This window comes from Zophobas morio, unplaced genomic scaffold (genome assembly GCF_036711695.1).
Source record: "Zophobas morio isolate AGI-343-1 ecotype UQ-CSIRO unplaced genomic scaffold, CSIRO_AGI_Zmor_V1 ptg000009l, whole genome shotgun sequence".
Lineage (NCBI taxonomy): Eukaryota > Metazoa > Arthropoda > Insecta > Coleoptera > Tenebrionidae > Zophobas > Zophobas morio.
In genome coordinates this window covers 4,550,417-4,570,667 of record NW_026972114.1, presented here as the reverse complement: position 1 = coordinate 4,570,667, position 20,251 = coordinate 4,550,417, and the positions used below count along the sequence as shown (strand labels likewise).

General features: G+C 32.8%; 1 protein-coding gene and 1 non-coding gene across 2 annotated transcripts; one reads left to right on the top strand and one right to left on the bottom strand.

The window, feature by feature from the left end:
- Positions 1 to 2,618: 2,618 nt before the first annotated feature.
- Trnal-caa (transfer RNA leucine (anticodon CAA)) lies at positions 2,619 to 2,734 on the bottom strand. Its single transcript has 2 exons — positions 2,697 to 2,734; positions 2,619 to 2,663 (listed from the first exon to the last, which is right to left on the bottom strand). It is a non-coding gene; the product is annotated as a tRNA-Leu (tRNA).
- Positions 2,735 to 6,161: 3,427 nt separating this feature from the next.
- On the top strand, positions 6,162 to 20,241 carry LOC135125768 (serine protease snake-like). Its single transcript, XM_064051439.1, has 6 exons — positions 6,162 to 6,269; positions 7,804 to 8,025; positions 17,147 to 17,301; positions 17,668 to 17,780; positions 18,901 to 19,312; positions 19,881 to 20,241. The coding sequence occupies exons 1-6, from the start codon at positions 6,200 to 6,202 to the stop codon at positions 20,046 to 20,048; spliced, it is 1,140 nt and encodes a 379-aa protein (XP_063907509.1). The 5' UTR covers positions 6,162 to 6,199; the 3' UTR covers positions 20,049 to 20,241.
- Positions 20,242 to 20,251: the final 10 nt, after the last annotated feature.

Below are 20,251 nucleotides of genomic sequence, written 5' to 3'. Positions count from 1 at the left end.
ACTCGACTTCTTGACTGAATGAATCATTCCCAAAGGTGGCGTCTATTCTATTTGAATCCTTATTTCGGCGATCGAGCTCTTTCTCGAATTGGGTATTCGCGACTTCCGCTTCCAAGCTTTTCGAGCGCCGCTTCGAGATTTTTTCTGGGCCCGTCGCGACATCCGCTTGCATCCGTGCAGTCAATGAGTCAGACTACATACGAGAAGAAACGCGTATATACTAGAAGATACATAGGCGTCGTACCGGGGCAATTATAAAAATTGATAATTAAAATAAGAAGGTAAATCAGAGAAGGCTTTACATAAGCTAGTCGTATTTTTCCTATTATATTCTAAATACGCTATGATTGCTGTGATTATAAACGAATCATATTGTTATTGATAAGATTACATAAAGTACGCATAGAAAAAAAGTGCCACGTGTGGGGTTCGAACCCACGCTCTCTCTCGAGAACCAGAGCTTAAATCCGGCGCCTTAGACCACTCGGCCAACCTGACTAAACCTAAAACCTATATTTGAACGCTTAAAAACAAATACTTACATTCAAAAACAATGAGAACTTTTGATTAGATACGAGTATGTTTCAGTGAGAATATAATTCATGGATCACATGACCCTATTTCTTCCAATAGAATTTGTCCATGCCCTTAGTTACATGTCTATCACAGCGATAATAATTTTATTGCCTTATTGTGGTCTGTTGCTACCTAAATTTAAAAGCTGTCAAATTTGACAAATTTTAGAATTTCATAAATTTTTTTGTCTATTATGGCTTGCCAACGTTGGGGAAAAGCTCAAAACGAAATCAATTCTATTATCAAAAAATGTGTTCATTTATTATATTCTCATGTTGAATATAACTCGTGATATGATTAATAATCGAAGATATGGCTCGTGAAACCGAAGCAGCACATTCAACTCGTGCTTCGCACTCGTTGAATCTGCAACTCGGTTTCAGTCGAAATATTATCGATAATAATCATATCACTTGTTATATTATAACCACTAGGCGGAAAAGTATCTTACGGATGCAATTCCCCAGTTGAAGCAAGGTGTGTTTTACGGCGAGTAGCGGGGACGCTTTGATCTGGTCCACAAGGTCGTAGCCAGTGCGTCGCTAGGAGTGTTTACAGCTTGTTAAAAAACTACTTCTATATTACTATATTACTTCAAATAAAAATACTCGATGCCCTTTTTAATTTTTCAAACACAGGACCACAGATCTGTGATCTTGAAATGTTATATTAAGTTGATATAGTCCAAAAGAAAAATATATTTGTAATCAAAGTATCGCCGCGACAGCACTGGATCTAGCGTATGAAACACAATTCCGCGCGTTGATTATAACTGATAAGAATATAATCACTTAGCAACTCAAAATGAAAGAGAGCTAGAAAACGAAAAAGAGAGAGACGTATCAAAGAGAAATGTCTTTAGGCAACAAACAATTCCTCGTCTATTCTCCGTTCCAGTTTGGGTTGGCTTTTATATGACAGAAGAACTGCGTCTTTTAGTTTTTTAGCACGTCATATTTCAAAAACTTTTCAAAATTTTGTCTTAGTTTGTTAACAGCAATATAACCAAACACTACTGATTTTGATAATGTACATTTTTAGTTCCCGAGCGCAAGCTAAGCAAATATAGTAATTGAGTCCACTAGAAAAATTGCCACTTTTATGTTTTCTCGGCGTTTCATGAACCCTACAATACGAAAAAAGTTGTTTCCCGTTTCCGTCTCTCTGTCTGACTGTCTGTCTGTCTGTCGGTATACAGTTTTATTAGACACGTAATCTCCGAAACTGCTGGCCCGATTGTTGATGACATTATCTCAATGAAGCGTATTACATCTATTTGTAGTATAGGAATTCGCGTTATGCTTTTTCGCCAAAAGCTCAAATTTTTGCGAAAAAAATGCACGATATAATGACGTTTTATTACCACCACGAAATGGAGCTCCTCGTGACTCAGTCGGCAAAGTGGCGATATTCGGTCGAATCTCTACTTCTACGTTTTCTCAACCTGTCATGATCCCTACAATACGAAGAAATAGTCACCCGTTTCCGTAAGTCGGTCTGTCTGTCTGTTTGTCCGTCTGCCCGTCTGTCCGTCTACCCGTCTGTCCCAATTTTTTCATTAGAGAGATATTATCTGAATGTACTGAGCCGATTATTATCAAATTTTGCACTTATATTAGGAATATCATGTATATAAAACGTTGACCAAAATTTGCCTAATCATCATAATGTGATGACGTCACTTCAAAATTGTACATGGTAAATGGGTTTTAAAATGTATTAAATAACATAGTCCTGTAGATGCAGTTTATGATTCGCGGTTGAGTTTTTACCCAAAACGTCTTGCATATCTTTTAAAGTTATGATACGTATACAAAAAAATTTTATCAAAATATATTTGCTTATCACTTCCAAAAATTGATGACGTCACCTTAAAATTTGGCCGAATAAATAATAAAATAAATGTGCAAGATATGATGAGTTAGTAAGTTAGTTATTGTGCAAGATAAAACCTGTTTAAATATGATTATTATTATCTTGCAAAATATAGTACTTTGAGGATAATATAATTAAAGTAAAAAAAAAAATTAAAAAAAAGATTATGTCAGAAGTGGGATTCGAACCCACGCCCACAGAGTGGACCAGAACGCTCATTTAACCTGATTTTCGGGCAAGGAAACCTTGAGTCTGGCGCCTTAGACCGCTCGGCCATCCTGACATTACTTACAACCTATCGCCACTCACTTTTAAACAACGCAGTGTGCTATAAATAAAAATCATGTTTTCATTTCGATAAACGTTAACATCAGATTAGATAAATCATCTCTTGTCTAATTTGTTTATCTTTCATTGTTCATATATATTATTCGTAACTACTTATTAATATCTGTTACCAACTTTTGTTTTAGCAACACCTAATTTTTGACGCAATTTTATTCACGAGTTGTTCTGAAATTGAAAAATATAAATTCATGTACACTTATTTTTGCTATGGCTTTCTTTCCAATTTTTTGACAGTGACACTGATAATGATTATTAAATACTTCTTTCCCAAAATGAAAATTTAACGAATAGTTTTGAGCACCTTGGAACCTGTTATCCCCAAAGGAAATACTCTAACTTGAAGGAATCATGCTAATTTCTCTTGATACCTACTAACCAATAATATTTAGAAAAAAAAAACAAAAATACTGCGAAAAACTTACTTCCATCTTCCTAGCCGTTTCAAGGAGATTACATCAGCGTCCTTATCTGCCGCTAGAGACGCAGAACTTCACCGGAAGCAATGTCCTGTATATTCTCTCGGGTTAGGTAGTGTAAGAAATTCAGCAACAAGAGCGGGCATTTTTGCAAAAGAATGAATTCCTTCAAGTGTTCAACTGTCGTAATAGAATACACTTTTGGTATAATTCCACACCATTGACAGCTTTGTGTTCAGCTATCACGTGAAAGATTCTCTTAATGTTGCTGTTCGTATCGAGGATTGTTAGAATAAGACATTCTTTGTCGTCTTTTTGGACAATATCTTAAATTTTTAGTGAATGTAGCTCTTCACGCCTGCTTGCACCACACACGCCAATGAGAAGAGCAATCTACAAAATTAAACTTACTTTGATTAATAAATATTTCTCATCGTCTGCATTTGTCAAAATATGTTAATTTCTTCTCAGTTAAAACTTTTGTACAGATGGTTATTTTTGTATAAATAAGTTAGGTTGTTTTGAATAAAATCAGTATTAAGCTTTATTGGTTTTTTACTCACTCCCACAATTCTACCCCAGAATTGTTCAACTTTTCATATTACATTCTCATTTTTGTTTTTGTTTGTCTTGTTGGGGGTGATGAAAGTCTCAGACAGAAACACGAAAACGTGGGGCCTATTTTTTACAAATTCTAGGAGTAGCCCTATTACATACTTCCTTAGGTTATGCTTGGGAAGTAAAAATGGTTATATTTAAAAATTCTCAACTCCACCATATTTAAAGATGGAGATATATAAAAAATTGATGACTAAAATAAGACGGTATATTTCCTATTATATTCTAATTACACAACCGTTGCTGCTCTTATGAACGAATCATTTTGTTATTATTGATAAGATTAAATAAAGTACGCAGAAAAAAAACTGCCAGGTGTGGGGTTCGAACCCACGCTCTCTCTCGAGAACCAGAGCTTAAATCTGGCGCCTTAGACCGCTCGGCCAACCTGACAATACCTTAATTCTAGATTTGAACGTTCAAAAACGAATAACACATTCAAAAACGATGAATACTTTTGATTAGATACAAGAATATTTCAATGATAAGAATACAATAACATAACGACATTGGTAACACTTCAAGTAGGTATTTGTTTATCAGTTAGTAACTCAAGAGAGAAAACTAGAGATAGAAAGACTTATCATAAAGAAAAAAATTGGTCGAAAGTTGTTTCGACAGAACTTCCCTTGCTCCGGAAGTACAGTGAAACATTCCGTCATCGTTTCTCTGTCATAATACTTGTTTAGATTAGTGCCTAATAGATTCATCCGCTTGTTGACCAGTTCACTTAAGTTTATGTTTCCGCGTGTTATTATTTGCGATTTAAAAAAATACATTTAAAAACGACCCCATTCTGAAGTGTGCATGTTACGCTACTGACTGACAGTCCGTTGTTAGATTCTGGTGACTCACCATGTATACTTAAAATAATCCATTTCTAACAACCCTTGTCTTTCACCACTAGGTAATAACAATCTGACGCCCAATTGTTTATGTTTATACATCGAAAGAATGTCACGTAGTAATTAGTTTAATTTCAATGAGTTTGTCGTCCCAAAATACAGGACTGAAATTATTAATTAAACCGCAAGCGAACAAAATGTTCTGAATATTATAGGAGTAATTATTATTTTATCATTATTTTACAATAAAGACGTGCGTATTCTTCACATTTTCAAAAAAATGGGGTGACTCGTTCCTAATTTCACCAATAAAAAATTTGTGACGACGTCATCAACATGTATAATACTAGTCACAGCACAAAAGAAAAGTAGTAGCAACGTATTACCAGTGCAAGAAAAAACAAAGACAAGTATATCAACTTGGCATGGAATGATATTGCGCACTTTGTGTGACGTCATATGGATGTCATAACCGCCAACTTTAAATTCTGGGGATCAATTCTTGAAGTTATTCGAATAAGTTGCGCATGCGAATGTTATCTATTATTTTAATTCTCGACCACATTCGTACGCACAAAATTTCGAACGCCAAATTACGAGTTTTAAGAAAAAATTAAAATCCTAGTGGACGAAATTCTACAATTAGCTGCAATTGTGGTCGTAAAAGACGTTAAAATTAGATACCAAAAGTGGCGAATAAACTTTATTTATTGAATAATTAATTATTTTATTTAAGTATTTATTCATTTATTTATAGTAAAATTGTCAATTTTTAGATGTGTGTTGCAACACATATAGAGAAATAACAATCATTACCTCATCACTTCATTACACATTTTATCTTTTGGGTAATTTCACTATGATTATTCGACCTCTGCGTGGTTAAAAATTTAGCGGTCAAGGAGAGAATAATCTTCTTCATAAATTAATCAATGTAGAAAACAGCGAATTTAATTATTAGAAATCACTCTACAGTGTAATTAGACTAATGACATTTTCTAATAAATATTTCATTTGAATTACTTGAGTAAAAAGACCTAATTAAGTATAAAAAACGTCACAACCTAGAATCTTTGTACTTTTCATTAACCTGATCTAGATTTTCGTTCAAACTTAACTAAGAAGGGGTAGAGTTATACAACAAAAATTTTATTCATACGAGTAAGTAAATACAAGTCCAGTATCGAATAACCCTCTTTGGGAGGTCCGTCCGAGTTAAGGGAATTGCGGGTCTCCGCACTATCACTAGTCTTTCTCGTTGGGGGTGAAAATTGCGTCACTCGGCGCGAATGTCAGTGACCGTAAGTGCAACTCGGGAAGTAAAAACGTGATCACCTTTTTGACCAAGCAGCGCGATTTATTAACAAGTCACAGTTAACAACATGTTTGTCGAAGAATGAGTAACCTCCACAAAATTTCATAACAGTCGACTATTTGTAAGATTCCCCCACTTGCGTTCTTCATGCAAATCAAAAACATTGTTAAATCCCGAATTAGTCTCGCACGACGTCCGATGCGATAATGATGCGCACTGTGTTAAGTCTGTTTACAGCAATTTTTCTCGGAACTGTATTTTGTCAAAAAATTATAGGTAAGCGCTCATCAATACCTACCCCAAAGTCAAAAGAGGAAAATTAATGTACACATAAATATGACTTAAATACGTACATGCTGCATGTATTTACATAATTATATCTATAATAGCCACGACTTCGATTAAGTGCATTTAGTGATTGTTTTCTTCTTCATATCTCAAAGAATATAATATTTGTTTTGACTAGTTAGGTTTAGACGACACTTTTTTATTTATACCAGACTTCATATGTCTATATAACTAGTGAAAATCAACAGGATATTGAAAAATGGCGCATTTGAAACCTTGCCATAATAAATTTGCATTTTGTTACAAATTAGTATTTAAAGATAATAACACTTATCGCATGAGAATGGCAATTTTAACTCGTTGCATGCAAAAATAAACGTAGCTACGAATTAACAACAAATTATCCGCCCCGACAATATAAGACAATTGTTTCTACGTAAGTACATGGCCGCTAAACACTTGAATATTTCAAAACAGTTTACCTATAAGTTTCTGAAACCTGAACATGAGTTTAGAAGAACTGAACGTTTTTAAAAAATATTGTTTTAAATTTTACATCGATTGGGCTATTCGATTCTTCCATTTTGCCCATTCATTTTTTATCTGGTTAAATATTGACTCATTTGGCGTCCAAAATGAGGCAGTACTCCTTTTACAAACCACATTTTCTGATGTATATTTGTTTCAATTAACACATCCCAAAAATCATACGTTATAAATATAATACTTAGTAGACGTTAAATTACCATTAATCAATCTACTAGGAATTGTGATATGAGGTCAAGTTAATATGCCATATCAGCATATCGCTCACTAATTAATATAATTATATAAATTAACGTAAGCTTTTGATCAAGTTCTTTTCCCGATTTATTCCGTACCTCATTATTTTATAAAATTCAGTACGATAGAATAATCTTTGTTTTATTAGTTCTCGTTAGCAAGAATGAGGCGGATTTTTTAAACATTGCTTCATTTTTATATTATTTAGACATATCGTGTAGATAATAACACGCCATCCAAAATTTGTTTAATCGTCCCCACTAAAAATGCAATGACGTCACTTTTGCACGACAATTTTTTTAACTTTTATAAAATTTGCTATAATACTTACATTAGCAGCACGCCATACTTTATGAACGACCGACGCCCTTTTTTATACATTTTGAACGTCGTACTTTATAAATGATGTACGCTCAAATTTGTACGTTTTAAACGGTGTTAATTTTTATTAGACAGATAATCTTCGAAACAATTGACCGATTGTTGTCAAATTTTGTATGTATTTTAGGAGTATCGTATGGATGATAAAACTCTAACTAAAATTTGCCTAACCATTCCCAACAATTATTTGGTGTTGTCACCTCAACATTTTAATAAGTAAATAGTATTTCAGTTTTATAAAAAAAACATTTTCGTGTAAGTACAGGAGTATCTTGATAAATATAAATTTAATCTGTTATAAATACATATATTAAAAATTTGGGGTTATTCACATCTCTAAGCTTGCTTGATATTTTAGGGGACTTATGTACCATACAATCAACTGGAGCCAAAGGAGTTTGTAGAGTGTTTGCCGACTGTGAAAAAGCTCGCGAAGATCTAAGTCAGTTTAATCGATTTCCTCAAGTATGTGGTTTTCAAAACACAACAACGATAGTCTGCTGTCCACAGAATCAAAGTGTGACACGCAAGACACCAGAAACACCGGGTGGTCGAATACCAGGAGAAATCAGTAAAAGGAGTAAGTATGTATCAAAAAATTATTTAGGTTTCTGTGGTTTAATTTAGTAGTAGAGTAGTATTTTACAAAAACGAAACAACTACAGGTTGTAACAATTTATCACTTCAAATATTATATATACGTCTCTTTGCGTAAAATTTTATAGAGAAAATTTGATTGCTGAAAAAATCCATAAGATCGTCTTGCCTAAATGGTTTTTGTCTCTTTGATGAAAAAACATAAGTATATAAAAATAAATAACTTCAGCTATACAAATAGGAAATTTTAAGAGCAACGTGTATCAAAAAGTATGTTTTGATATTATACAAAAATTATTAATTTAACTAGTGATAGTTATTTTATTAAAGAACTATTCACTATTGTCGCAAGATGTAGAAATTAGCTACTAAATAAAAAAGACAAACAAATTTAATACAGAATTAAATTAAATTTAAGAAACTAACAGAAACAGTGGAATATTTTAAGGCGGCCGGTTTTTTGCCGGTGAATATATTTTGAATGGTTAATATGAGCCACAGAATGATGGAAGTTTTGACCGCGTTATTTCCTCACATTATATATGGAAATCAGAAAACTAGTGTGTTTTCTACGTAAACTACTGGAATTCTAATCTAATAAGTAACGAGCAAACCGCGAATTTACATGCACAAAATTTTGTTTAGATAAACGCATAGGTATATATGCACTATGAGATGCTAAAATATGCACAGATTTTTCTGATACGTATAATTATATGCATTTTTTTTAGAATTCGTTATGCATTAGTTACCTCGAACGCCATGTGTCATGTTTTATGCACTTCATAGGTTTTCGAATAAAAAAAATACTCTCTAATATTTTATTATGTAGATCGTGTTAATTACATTCAACAGTTCATTGTAAAATCAGTATAATTACCACCCAAATCGCATAAGTTAACAAAAGTTGTTTAATTTTTGCCCACGTAGCTGGCGGCATCTTCATCAACATGTTTTTTATATTGTACTTACCTATTATGTTTGGTAAAAAAAATATAAAACATTCCTTAACAAACCTTAAAATGCTTAAGTAAATGTTTGTTTTTTTTTTATTTCTTCCATTTCTTTTTAAGTCTACCAAGACATAGCAGTCGTAGGTATACTTGTTCACTTCACATGAACACAAATTTTTTATTTAACCAGAAGTCAACTCTCGGCTGTACTCTTTCAAAAGTTAACATATTCATTAACATAATCAACGAATCTATTCCAACCAAAATGGCATACTTTGTTTGAACGTATACGTTAAAATACTAGTCAATTTTACAGGTATAAGCGAGTATAATTCCTCCAGCAGCATTAGGGGTTGCAGTGTTATCGAGCATCTGTAAACGCTACCAAGGTATTTAGAGGTTTACAAGGTATGCTCGGACCAGAGGCGGATCTATAGGGATGCTTATGATGCTGGTGCATCAGGCCCCCGAAGGTAAGGGGACCACTTCGGCTTAAATGTAAAAAAAATAAAATTTGTTTCTAATTTAGTTCTTACAAAAATACAATTTCGTCTTCGGCTGACCGTTTGCAAATCTGGTCACTTCCGCCCTTTCCGTTAATTTATGGCAGCCACCTACATCTGGGATACCATTAAAGAGTTCCCGATACAGATGGGTGCAGTGTTTTACAAAACGTTTTGTTTTCACTCTCTCATTCATTTCTGTTCGTTCAGTAAGTTTAAAAGTGTATTGCTCTGCGAATATTACAGTGTGTTAAAAATTAAAAATTCCATAATTCAGTTTGCGTCGAATTATATATTATCATTTTTGGAATCAACAATGTTTAAGGTATTTAGATAATTATTTTCGTTTTGTTAAATATTAATAATACAACTTATTCATTAGGTATTTGATTAAATAAAATGTCTGAGCGCAAATACCTCAGTGGAAGCCAAAAGAGGAAACTTAAGCTTCAACATGAACAGGAACTAGCAAAATGTCGAAAAGTCACAAGTTTTTTTACACCTCAACCTTCTAGTTCCAGTTCAAATAACTCAACTGGTGAAAATGGAAGTTATAATAATAATAATAATAATAAGAATTTAATGTCCAACGGGCAGAAGCCCTAAAAGGAAAAAATAGTACAAAAACATATAACATGATTACTTAAAATAAACACAAATACAGTAAAGCCATAGCGAGTAGACGTTCAAAAACGCAGAAATAAACTTGATACACCTTAACTAAAACATATTTTTTTACACTGCATGCAGAATTCATTTGAACTCATCCCGAAAATGTCTAAATACAGTCTGTACTTATTATATAGTCGAAGCATATAAGGTACAGGTGAATGAAAATGCTGATTCGAATTAACAAAATCAATGTGAAATATCATCGGATTTCTAACATTAGCTTCAGAAACTAATATGCAAATTTGAGATAATAACTCACTATCTTGTATCACATTATGTAAGATTTTATATAAGAACATAAGAGAATAATAATCTCTACGTCTACAAAGTGAGACTACATTCAATTCCCTAAGTAATACATCCTGTGAATAATTTTGGACTGGATGAAATCCATGCTTTTTAAAATAGACATATTTACAAAGCTTACGTTGTACTCGTTCTATAGTCGTTATATGTATATTATAGTAGGGATTCCAAATAACCGAACAATATTCTAATAGAGATCTTACAAAGGAATAATACATATTGTTTTTGACCTAAAAGTATAGACTTGAACAACATAACTAAATTATCACACAGACCAACCGAGCTTAATTTACGCAACATAGTGTTATGATTAACTTTGTCAAAAGCTTTTGACAGATCTGTGTAAATAACGTCAACTTGCTGTATAATATCTAACGAGCTCGAAACAAACTGCGTGAATTCACAGAGATTTGTACATGTTGATCTACCTTTTCCAAATCCATGTTGAGTATGGGAGATCTGATGCTCAACATGATTATACACGACATTACACAAAATGGTCTCAAATAATTTGGCAAAATTTGGTATAACAGCTACCGCTCTGTAGTTCTTAATATCTGATTTAGATCCTGATTTGAAAACTGGACAAACCTTTGCTATTTTCCAGAGATCAGGAAATTTCGATGACTTAATTATTAAATTGAATAAATGACACAAGGGACTTAAAATACATGAAATACAATCACGGACGAAAAACGCTGGTGTATTATCAGTACCCATAGTAAAATTAGATTTCAGTTTACGACTAGCATTACTAATATCACGCTCACTAATGTTAAAATTATGTAAAACTGGTGCATTAAAATCACAGCCAAGAAAACTCACAGTTGTAAGAACAGGAAATTTCATCACAGCAGTTATTATCACGACTCGATGAAACAAAAACTTCTTCACTTTTGAAAACATTGGAAAAATGTTTTGCAAACCCATTAACAACAGACTGTGGATTGGACAATGCACAATCTTCCACTTCTATTATACCATGAATCCTTGATGTATTCTTTTTTGCATTGATATACGACTAAAATTTACAAGGATCAGATCTGACTTCAATTTCCGAGGACGTAATGAACTTTGCGAACTCCTGCTTGATTAGAATTTTAATTTCATACTCCAGTTTTTTAGTTTTTTCTTTCTGAGACAAAAGGCCCGATTCCCTTCTCCAATGACGTTCTTTATCTTTTAATAACTTAATGATGTTAAGAGTAAACCAGAGTGAATATGTCTTGTTAGTTTTCCTATATTTAGGAACATAAGTATCGAAAAGCTGTAAGATAACATTATTAAAACAAATACATGCAACATTTATGTCATGGATAGAAAGTATAACATCATCCCAGTTCCAACAATTAATCGCTTGATATAGCCCTACGAAATCGGCTTTTCGAAAATTATACATAAAATTTTGAGTGTCTGGTACTAATTTGGCAACAGAAGATATAATTAACAAAAAATGTCATTAATAAAGATGGATGATAACCATCCTCTACCACAAGAGGATGAATGTTATGTGAAATAGTATTGACAATATTTTCAGAGGAAATTATTACATCAAGAATTCTAGACTTGCTGTTGAGTATTCTATTATTCTGATTAAGTTGAGAAAAGACTAGAAAAGAACAAAATATATTATAAAGTTTAGTTGGGCGATGATTTCCATCATATAAAACTTCAAGATGATCGAATACTAATTCATATAATTCAGAAGATGTAGAAGGTGGAAAATAAAGATTGATGACAATAATTTGAACTCCTTTGATATTATCCTCAACACTAATAAGTCTATTTCACGATATGGCAATTCACTCTTTAACACATCTGCAGAAAATCTATGATGTACTGCAGTTAGTACGCCACGCCCTTTTCTACCATTCGAAGACCTAAAGACTTGATAAGTATCACCAAAATATTCACTGGATTTAACATTATCCTCCAACCATGTCTCAGTAAGTAATACAAGATCATAATCACTGCTAAGGATATTTAAATAAAATTCGTCTGTTTTAGTGTTTAATTCGCGGACATTTTGATAGGTTGCCTTGAGTTCATAAAAATTTCCTGACCGTTGGACTGGACTCAGTTTTTTCTACTATTAATAAGTAACGCAGTTTTAACAATTTTTGGCATACCATTTATATATTTTAGTTTGATATCCACCTCACCTCCTTCTTTCCTACCTCTAAATTCCTTTCTTATTAAGGCCAGTCCCTACGTTTTCTCAGCGGAATTTTCGCTCTATTTTCAAAATGTAATATCTCCGTTATTAACAGATCTATAGTTTTCAAATTTTAAATATATGTTGTCCATAACTTTCTTTATATAACGCAAGGGCAATTTTGTTAAAAACAGCTTGTGATCATATTATTTTTTTAATTTTAGTGAAATTTTTGCATAAGGTATTTTTAAAAATCAATATCTCAATTATTAAATAAAATTTCAGAACACGGTTTTCAACAATGTTTTCAGCTTACAAAACTCCAGAAATCATACGAGATATATCGTCGATTTTATTTTTTAGAAACGATACACAGTTAAAAAAGCGTATATCATAGAAGTTGCTAACTTTTATTTTTACTATATCTCAGTCCCAACAAATAAAGTCAAAAATAGACCTCGTAGAATTTTTTTCGGCTTCACCCCACCGGTGGATTTGTTAAATCAACATGCAAAACTGCCACTTTCAGTTAAAGGTTTGAGTCAAACTAGATGGTCTAGTCGATACGACGCTGTTCACGCGTTAAAAACAAGTTCTAGCTTAATTGTAACCATATTAGAAACTATTATTAATGATAATTTAGAAAAAAATGACTGCAAGATGAAAGCGAAAAAAATATTGGGTAAGCTATACAAAAAAAAAAAAAAAAACATATTACAATAACCTAATTAATAATAGTATGGATTCATCAAAAATGGTTTGGAAAGTTATTGGGTAAATAACAAAAACAACTAAAACTAAATATAAACCTATTGAAATTTTTAGCAATAACGAGCTTTTGAAGAACCCATCTCAGATAGCAAATAGTTTTAATGATTTTTTTATTGATTCAGTTACAGCTTCCGTAAATAATATTCATAAACCTAAAAATTTTAACCCAACAATTAGAAATATATGCTCCAGTAGGGCGTTTATACCAATAACTGAGGAGGAGTTGCTTATCATTATTTATAAAAAGTTAAAAAATAAAACTAGCTGTGGTCCTGATGATGTACCACTATCTGTCTTTAAAAGTGTTGCAGCGTCGATTGTCGCACCGCTCACTTTCTTGATCAATAAATCCGTTGAACTAGGGGTATTCCCTGACTTACTAAAAACCTCGAAAGTAATACCCGTCTATAAAAAAGGAGCACAAAAAGATATACACAATTACAGACCTATTGCTTTGACGTCTGTTTTCTCAAAAATTTTGGAATATTGCATATTAGATAGATTAAATAAATATCTCAATACCTTCGACATATTAAGTACTTCTCAACATGGCTTCCGAGTAAACTTTTCAACAAACACTGCGTTAAATGCATACTACAACAAAATAGTTTCCTATCTTAATAATGGCAAATGCTCTACTGGGATATTTTGTGATCTCAGCAGAGCATTTGATTGCGTAAATCATACCATACTATTGTCTAAATTAGAATCATACGGAATTCGTGGAAATGTACTCATGTGGTTTTCTTCGTATCTTACCAGTAGGTATCAATACGTGGAAATCTCGAAATGTATTAATATGGGAAATCATAAATTCGTTTCATCGAAAAAGCCAGTGGTTCGTGGAGTACCTCAAGGGTCAGTCCTGGGGCCAGTGTTATTCAGTCTTTTTATCAATGACCTTCCTTTATTGGCCGATAATACAGGCTGCACTCTAGTTTTATATGCTGATGACACTTCTATCCTAATGCCCAATGATAACATGCAGAACACCATCTTTTTAGAAAACATATCAAAATGGTTTGCTTTTAATGGTCTTTTATTAAATGATAAAACTAAATGCATTTATTTTCACACAGCTCAAAAAAAGTTGCCAAGACAGCTCTTAACATAGGTACCCAGCACTTAGAACCTGTAAATAACGCAAAAATTTTAGGAATATGTATTGAAGAAGTTTTGAATTGGAATATGCATTGTACACAAGTTATCAAAAAAATTAATATAGCATGTTATCAAATACGAACGTTAAAATACATTGTCGACTTACACGTCTTACTAAATTTTTATTATGCGCATGTACATTCGCGCCTTAGTTATGGCATTTCACTATGGGGTTCTTCGCCTGCGGCTAATGAAGTTTTCAAAGCCCAAAAACGTATTATTCGTAATATAGTGTCTATTGGTTCTGCGTGTTCTTGTAAACCGCATTTTAAAAAATTAAAAATACTAACATTACCCTCAGTTTATATTCTAACTCTTTTGGTTTACACATTCCAAAACCGTAATAAATTTATCTTAAATAAAAACATCCATGAACACAATACTAGAAATACTCGAATTTATTTAGCTAAACCTAATTTGGAATTATATAGACGCTCTCCCAACTATCTTGGGCCTAAGCTTTTTAATGCTTTGCCGGATGATGTTAAATCTATCAATAATGTTAAGAAGTTTTGTAGGACTGTAAAAACTTTATTACTCGAAAAAGCATGTTACAGCGTAGATGATTTTCTGTTGTAAATGTTATTGTAATTGCCATGATCATGTTAATATACATGTATGAATGTAGTTAGTTTATATACTTGTTTATTGTTTGTTAATTCTGACGTGTCATATACAAAAATGTATTTTTTGTCTTTTGGCTAAAATAAACTTATACTTATACTTATACTCGAAATCGAATATTGACTGTTGTCTGGGAAGAACTTCTTGAAAGAATGAACAAAGTCAGTAAAAAGTTACAAGAACCTGGATTAGATTTGCGCGAAGGCCTTGCACTAATAACATCTTTAGAAATATTTATCAAATCTCTTAGAGAAAAATCTAATGAGAAATTAATTAATTATGAATTGCGAGCGAAGGGGTTTAGCAGTAAAGTGGAAGAAAATTATAGTAATGCGAAGAATGGGATTAAAATTTATAAATATTCGGACGGCACAACAGGGACTAGTCCACTACAAGGTCGTGAGAAATTTCTCGTGGAGGTTCTTAATCGATTGTTGTACACTTTAATAACCAAACTCACCAGAAGAAAAGATGTATATAATGAATTAGGGAAGAAATTCAAATTCTTAACGTACGTTACAAACAAACATGTACCACATATTGACGAAGACAGCGTTGACTGTGTTTTACAGTATTACAATGAGAACATCGAATTAGGATTGAAGAATGAATATTTACAATTTAAGAAAAATTTAAAAATTTCTGCTGACTTAGCTCAGAAACGTACTGTAACATCTTCAGATATACTCGACTGTATTTAAAAAAAAATCTCATTCACATTTTCCCAAATCTGTACACAGTAGTTAAGATCTTCTTGATACTGCCAGTGACCAGTTGTGAAGCTGAAAGAGCTTTTTCCAAATTGAATTTTATTAAAAATAAATATAGATCGACAATGAAAAACGAAAGACTAAGTTCTTTGTCGATTCTTGCAATTGAGAATGACATCACAAGGTCAATTACGTATGACAGACGCCATACGAACGTATGCTGACATCAAGTGCAGAAAGAAAATTGTTAGATAATTTGTTTCTATTTGTTTATTATATTTTGTTTTTGTAATCGCAATTAAATAATAGCATCAGGCCCCCAACAGTCTAGATCTGCCTCTGCTAACCACACATCAGCCTTCACTGCATGTAATGGTGTTTCTTCAAAAGCGTGAGGATTTTCTGTACTCCAAATTCTGATGTTTTGGTCCAAAGAATAACCTATCCTAACCTAAAAAAGTTATTTGTAACACTGACCATAGTCATTCCTCTATGCTCGTTACCTGAGATTATTCCACAATGATCTGAAGTTTTGATAAAAACTGTTTTTTGAGACAGCATTTGAAAACAACAAGTCAATTAACGCACGAAGTGCGGGAAAACACACCAGTAATCAGTAAAAACGAAAAAATTATTGACATCCAACAGAATCCGATGAAGCGTTGGCGCTGAAACAGTGCAACCAATAATGTGGCGTTAAAAATAAAAATTCCAATATTAGTATAATTGTTTCTACAAAACTGTGGAAGGCGACACACAATGTCAACAAAGTCATCGCCTTCCTTGACTACAATATTTTATGATGATCTTGTATTTATATATTGGGTTAGTCAGGAGAAGCTCCACCCATAAAAAAATTAAAACTCAACCCAACCAATACACTTGCACAGCAGTCTTTGATATTTACTGCCACTATTTTTTTTAAGCCAAACACATTCAAAATAAGAGCTCGTCTCCTATGTGGATAATGTTCTCTATGTAGACGTAAAGCACCCTCCATATATCACAATCATATCAGTCTTTGCATCGTCTGAATACACTCTGCATTAATTCTTCCGAAGTGTCAGTTTTAAGATGGCAGTATCTGACATTACGTCAATCTTGTTACACAAAACAGGTAACTAAGTTTTAGCTTTGTAAAAAATCGTATCAAATTTCAAAATTGACTTTTAACTTGTATTTCTATTTGCATATTGAATTTTGTAGGCGTGAAACTTCTCGTAATAACCCTATATTTTTCTCATTTTAGAATGTGAAGAATATTCTGCGTATGTATATGAAACATCAGTACCTCCCACTGCACTAGTTGGTCAAAAACCAGTTAAAAAATACGAATGTGGACACCAAGTAACCAAATTAATTGTGGGCGGTGATCCAGCTGGAAGAAAGGAATTTCCACATATGGTAATAAATTCCGAATTTTGTTAGTTCCATAAATTCTCGACGTCCTATTACTAGTGAGTGTTTCGCGGTTCTAAATTTCCTTTCATTTGTTACAGTGATTAATTTTCTTTTCCATTCTAGCGTCATTTTCAACAAAAACAATGATTTTTTAATTAAACGCATAATTTTATAGATTAATTCAAGGACATTCATTTTTGCGAATACGGCAAAATTAATACGTTTTGTTCCCCCAAGAATTTACATACAATATTTATTTACGTGATTTCTAAAATAATTGAACACTGAAATATTTGAGATATCTACGTGCAGTACTTTTCATGCCTGGTAGACAAGGATAAATTTCAAATTTATTATTGTTTTTTTTAGGCAGCTATAGGCTATAATTCATCTGACGAAGGAATGCAATGGCTTTGTGGTGGAACAATTTTAAGCAAAAGATACGTATTAACAGCCGCACATTGCCTGTCTGATTCTAATGCGTAAGTACATTTCGTGCGCAACACACAGTGTATCAAACTTTGTTTAATAGGCATTAATGCCAATTTTAATAGTACCTACGTAGTATCAACTTGTAGTAAAAACGACATTTAATAACAATAGCATCACCGTTAGAATTAAATAATCCAGGATTACAATTTTTCCTTTTTATTTAAGTAAGTAAAGGGCACTAAGCAAAGTAATAAAGTAGAAATAGGCACTTTTGACTATTTCGTCTAACTTAGTGCCTCAGATAAAACTCCCCGGCATAATATTTTCAAAAGGAATGCAGGTTTTGCAATTCTGCAAACACCATTGTTATTATGGCTTGAAGGTATAAATTTTCTTAACACATTTTGGTAGAATTAAATTACGATTACAATAGTAAGCATGTATAAAATACTAATATAATGTGTATTTGTTTTTAATTTGGATATTACAAAAATACGATTTCGTCTTCGCCTGGCCATTTGACACATACGATGTCGAGATTGTGCAAAATGCAAAGTTCTGGGCGTTTCAGTAATTTATGACTTGCACCCAGACAGCCACCAACATAAAGAGCTGTCTCCGGCTGACGGCTAAGTTTCGTTTGCAGTATCATTTTTCATTTTTATTTTCCTTTTCTATTCGTTCAGTAATTTCAGAAGGTTGCGATACCTTCTACCATTTATTAGCGAATCTTATTGTTTATTAAAAATTGAAAAAATCCACTTGCTTAATAAATTTTATATATACAGGGTGATTGCGAAATGTACCGACAAAAAAAAACTGAAAATTGATCTGGATGAGTATATATCATTAAGAAAAAAATGTTCTAATAAAAGTGTTTTTTAAATCTTCGCAGTTCGCCGGTAACACAAGGCAACTGTTTAGCATTATGTTTACTGCTATCCATAATTTTAATTCACATTGTTCAATCGAACCAATTACTTTACGGCTAATAATGTAACAAGCGTTACAAATTCTCAAACATCAAATAAAATGTACAAAATTAAGTTTCTCCCTTCAAGCTAAAAACAATGGTGCGTTTACAGAATTTCAAATATCTACCCATTATCAAACTATAAGGCTGCGGAATTTTATCTGGCAGGCCTATATACAGTATTTAACATTTCACAGAGGGAATGCGCTATGGGTAAGACTTGGTATAACCAAACTCACCGATACGCATCGTAGACAAGAAATAAAGATAGCTGAGCGGATACCTCATCCTGAATACAGGGTAGACTCTCATTATAATGATATTGGACTGCTACGATTAGAAAAAGCAGCTAGACTGAATTCGTTCTCGCGACCAGCGTGTCTTTATTTAGACTCAGAAATTAGGAGTGAAAGGGCCATTGCAACAGGATGGGGCTATACATCTTATGGTGGTAATACTAGCAACGATTTACTCAAAGTAGTCCTTGATCTTTTTAATCAAAGTACATGTAGCCAATATTATCAGAACCATAGGAGAGTGGCACAAGGAATTCTAGATAATCTCCAGGTTTGTGCAGGTTCTGTGAAGGGCAACAATGACACGTGTCAGGTAATTTATCAGTTATTTACTTTTTTTTCTCTATACTGTCTGGATTTTTCCACTACTTTGGATTAGAAGTTTCCGAGTATTTCTTATTTCCACACAATTTAGGGTCGATTTTAAGTTGGCCATTTGCGGTAGCATAACTCACGGTTGCGACGCAGCATTGCGACACTGCCGTGCACCCTAGTTGCATCAACAATTATCATGCAATTTCAAGTTCAAAATTTGCATAAACTGTCTGTGTAATCTCTTTTCATTTTCACCATCACTTCCACTAGAACCTAGTACGATTTGGTTACAGTCTTCGTCCGACACACTGTGTTTCCACTGATAAAAAATGCTTGCACTTCTTAGCATTTTAGGGATGGGGAAGATACCTACTTAAATACAGTGTGTCAGACGAAGACAGAAACATACCATTTTACAACACCTTGCCAAAATTAAATAATTCTATCATATTATGTGATCTAAGGTTACAGCAGTGAGTTGCGTAAGCGCAAATGACCAACTTGAAATTGACGCTTAAGTGTTGTAACATGGTAAATTTAAATATATGAAACAACTTTCTTTATAGGGAGATTCTGGTGGTCCTTTACAAATATATCACCGTGGTGATAAGATAAAGTGCATGTACGACATTATAGGTGTAACATCGTTTGGACTAGGCTGTGCCGGCAGTCCTGGAGTCTATGTGAGAGTTTCAAATTATATCAAATGGATAGAAGATATAGTTTGGCCCTAGGATATTTTCTGTTTAATTTTTTTGATGTTTTTATCCTCTGTAAGTGATATGACTGATTCCTGTACCAATGTTTTGTAGACGTAGAGATTAATAAAATAACACATATTGACATAAATTTCAATATATTGACATGAATATTCTAATGTATGATGTTTACAGTAAAAGTTGTTTAAATAAATCTGCTTAAATAACAGTTTATTTAT

Bases quoted from the DNA above. Each gene is read 5' to 3' on its own strand.
- LOC135125768 (XM_064051439.1), top strand. From the start codon at position 6,200: ATGATGCGCACTGTGTTAAGTCTGTTTACAGCAATTTTTCTCGGAACT. The intron at 8,026-17,146 runs GTAAGTATGTAT...TTCTCATTTTAG, and splicing joins AGGAGAAATCAGTAAAAGGA to AATGTGAAGAATATTCTGCG. The intron at 17,781-18,900 runs GTAAGTACATTT...AACATTTCACAG, and splicing joins TGCCTGTCTGATTCTAATGC to AGGGAATGCGCTATGGGTAA.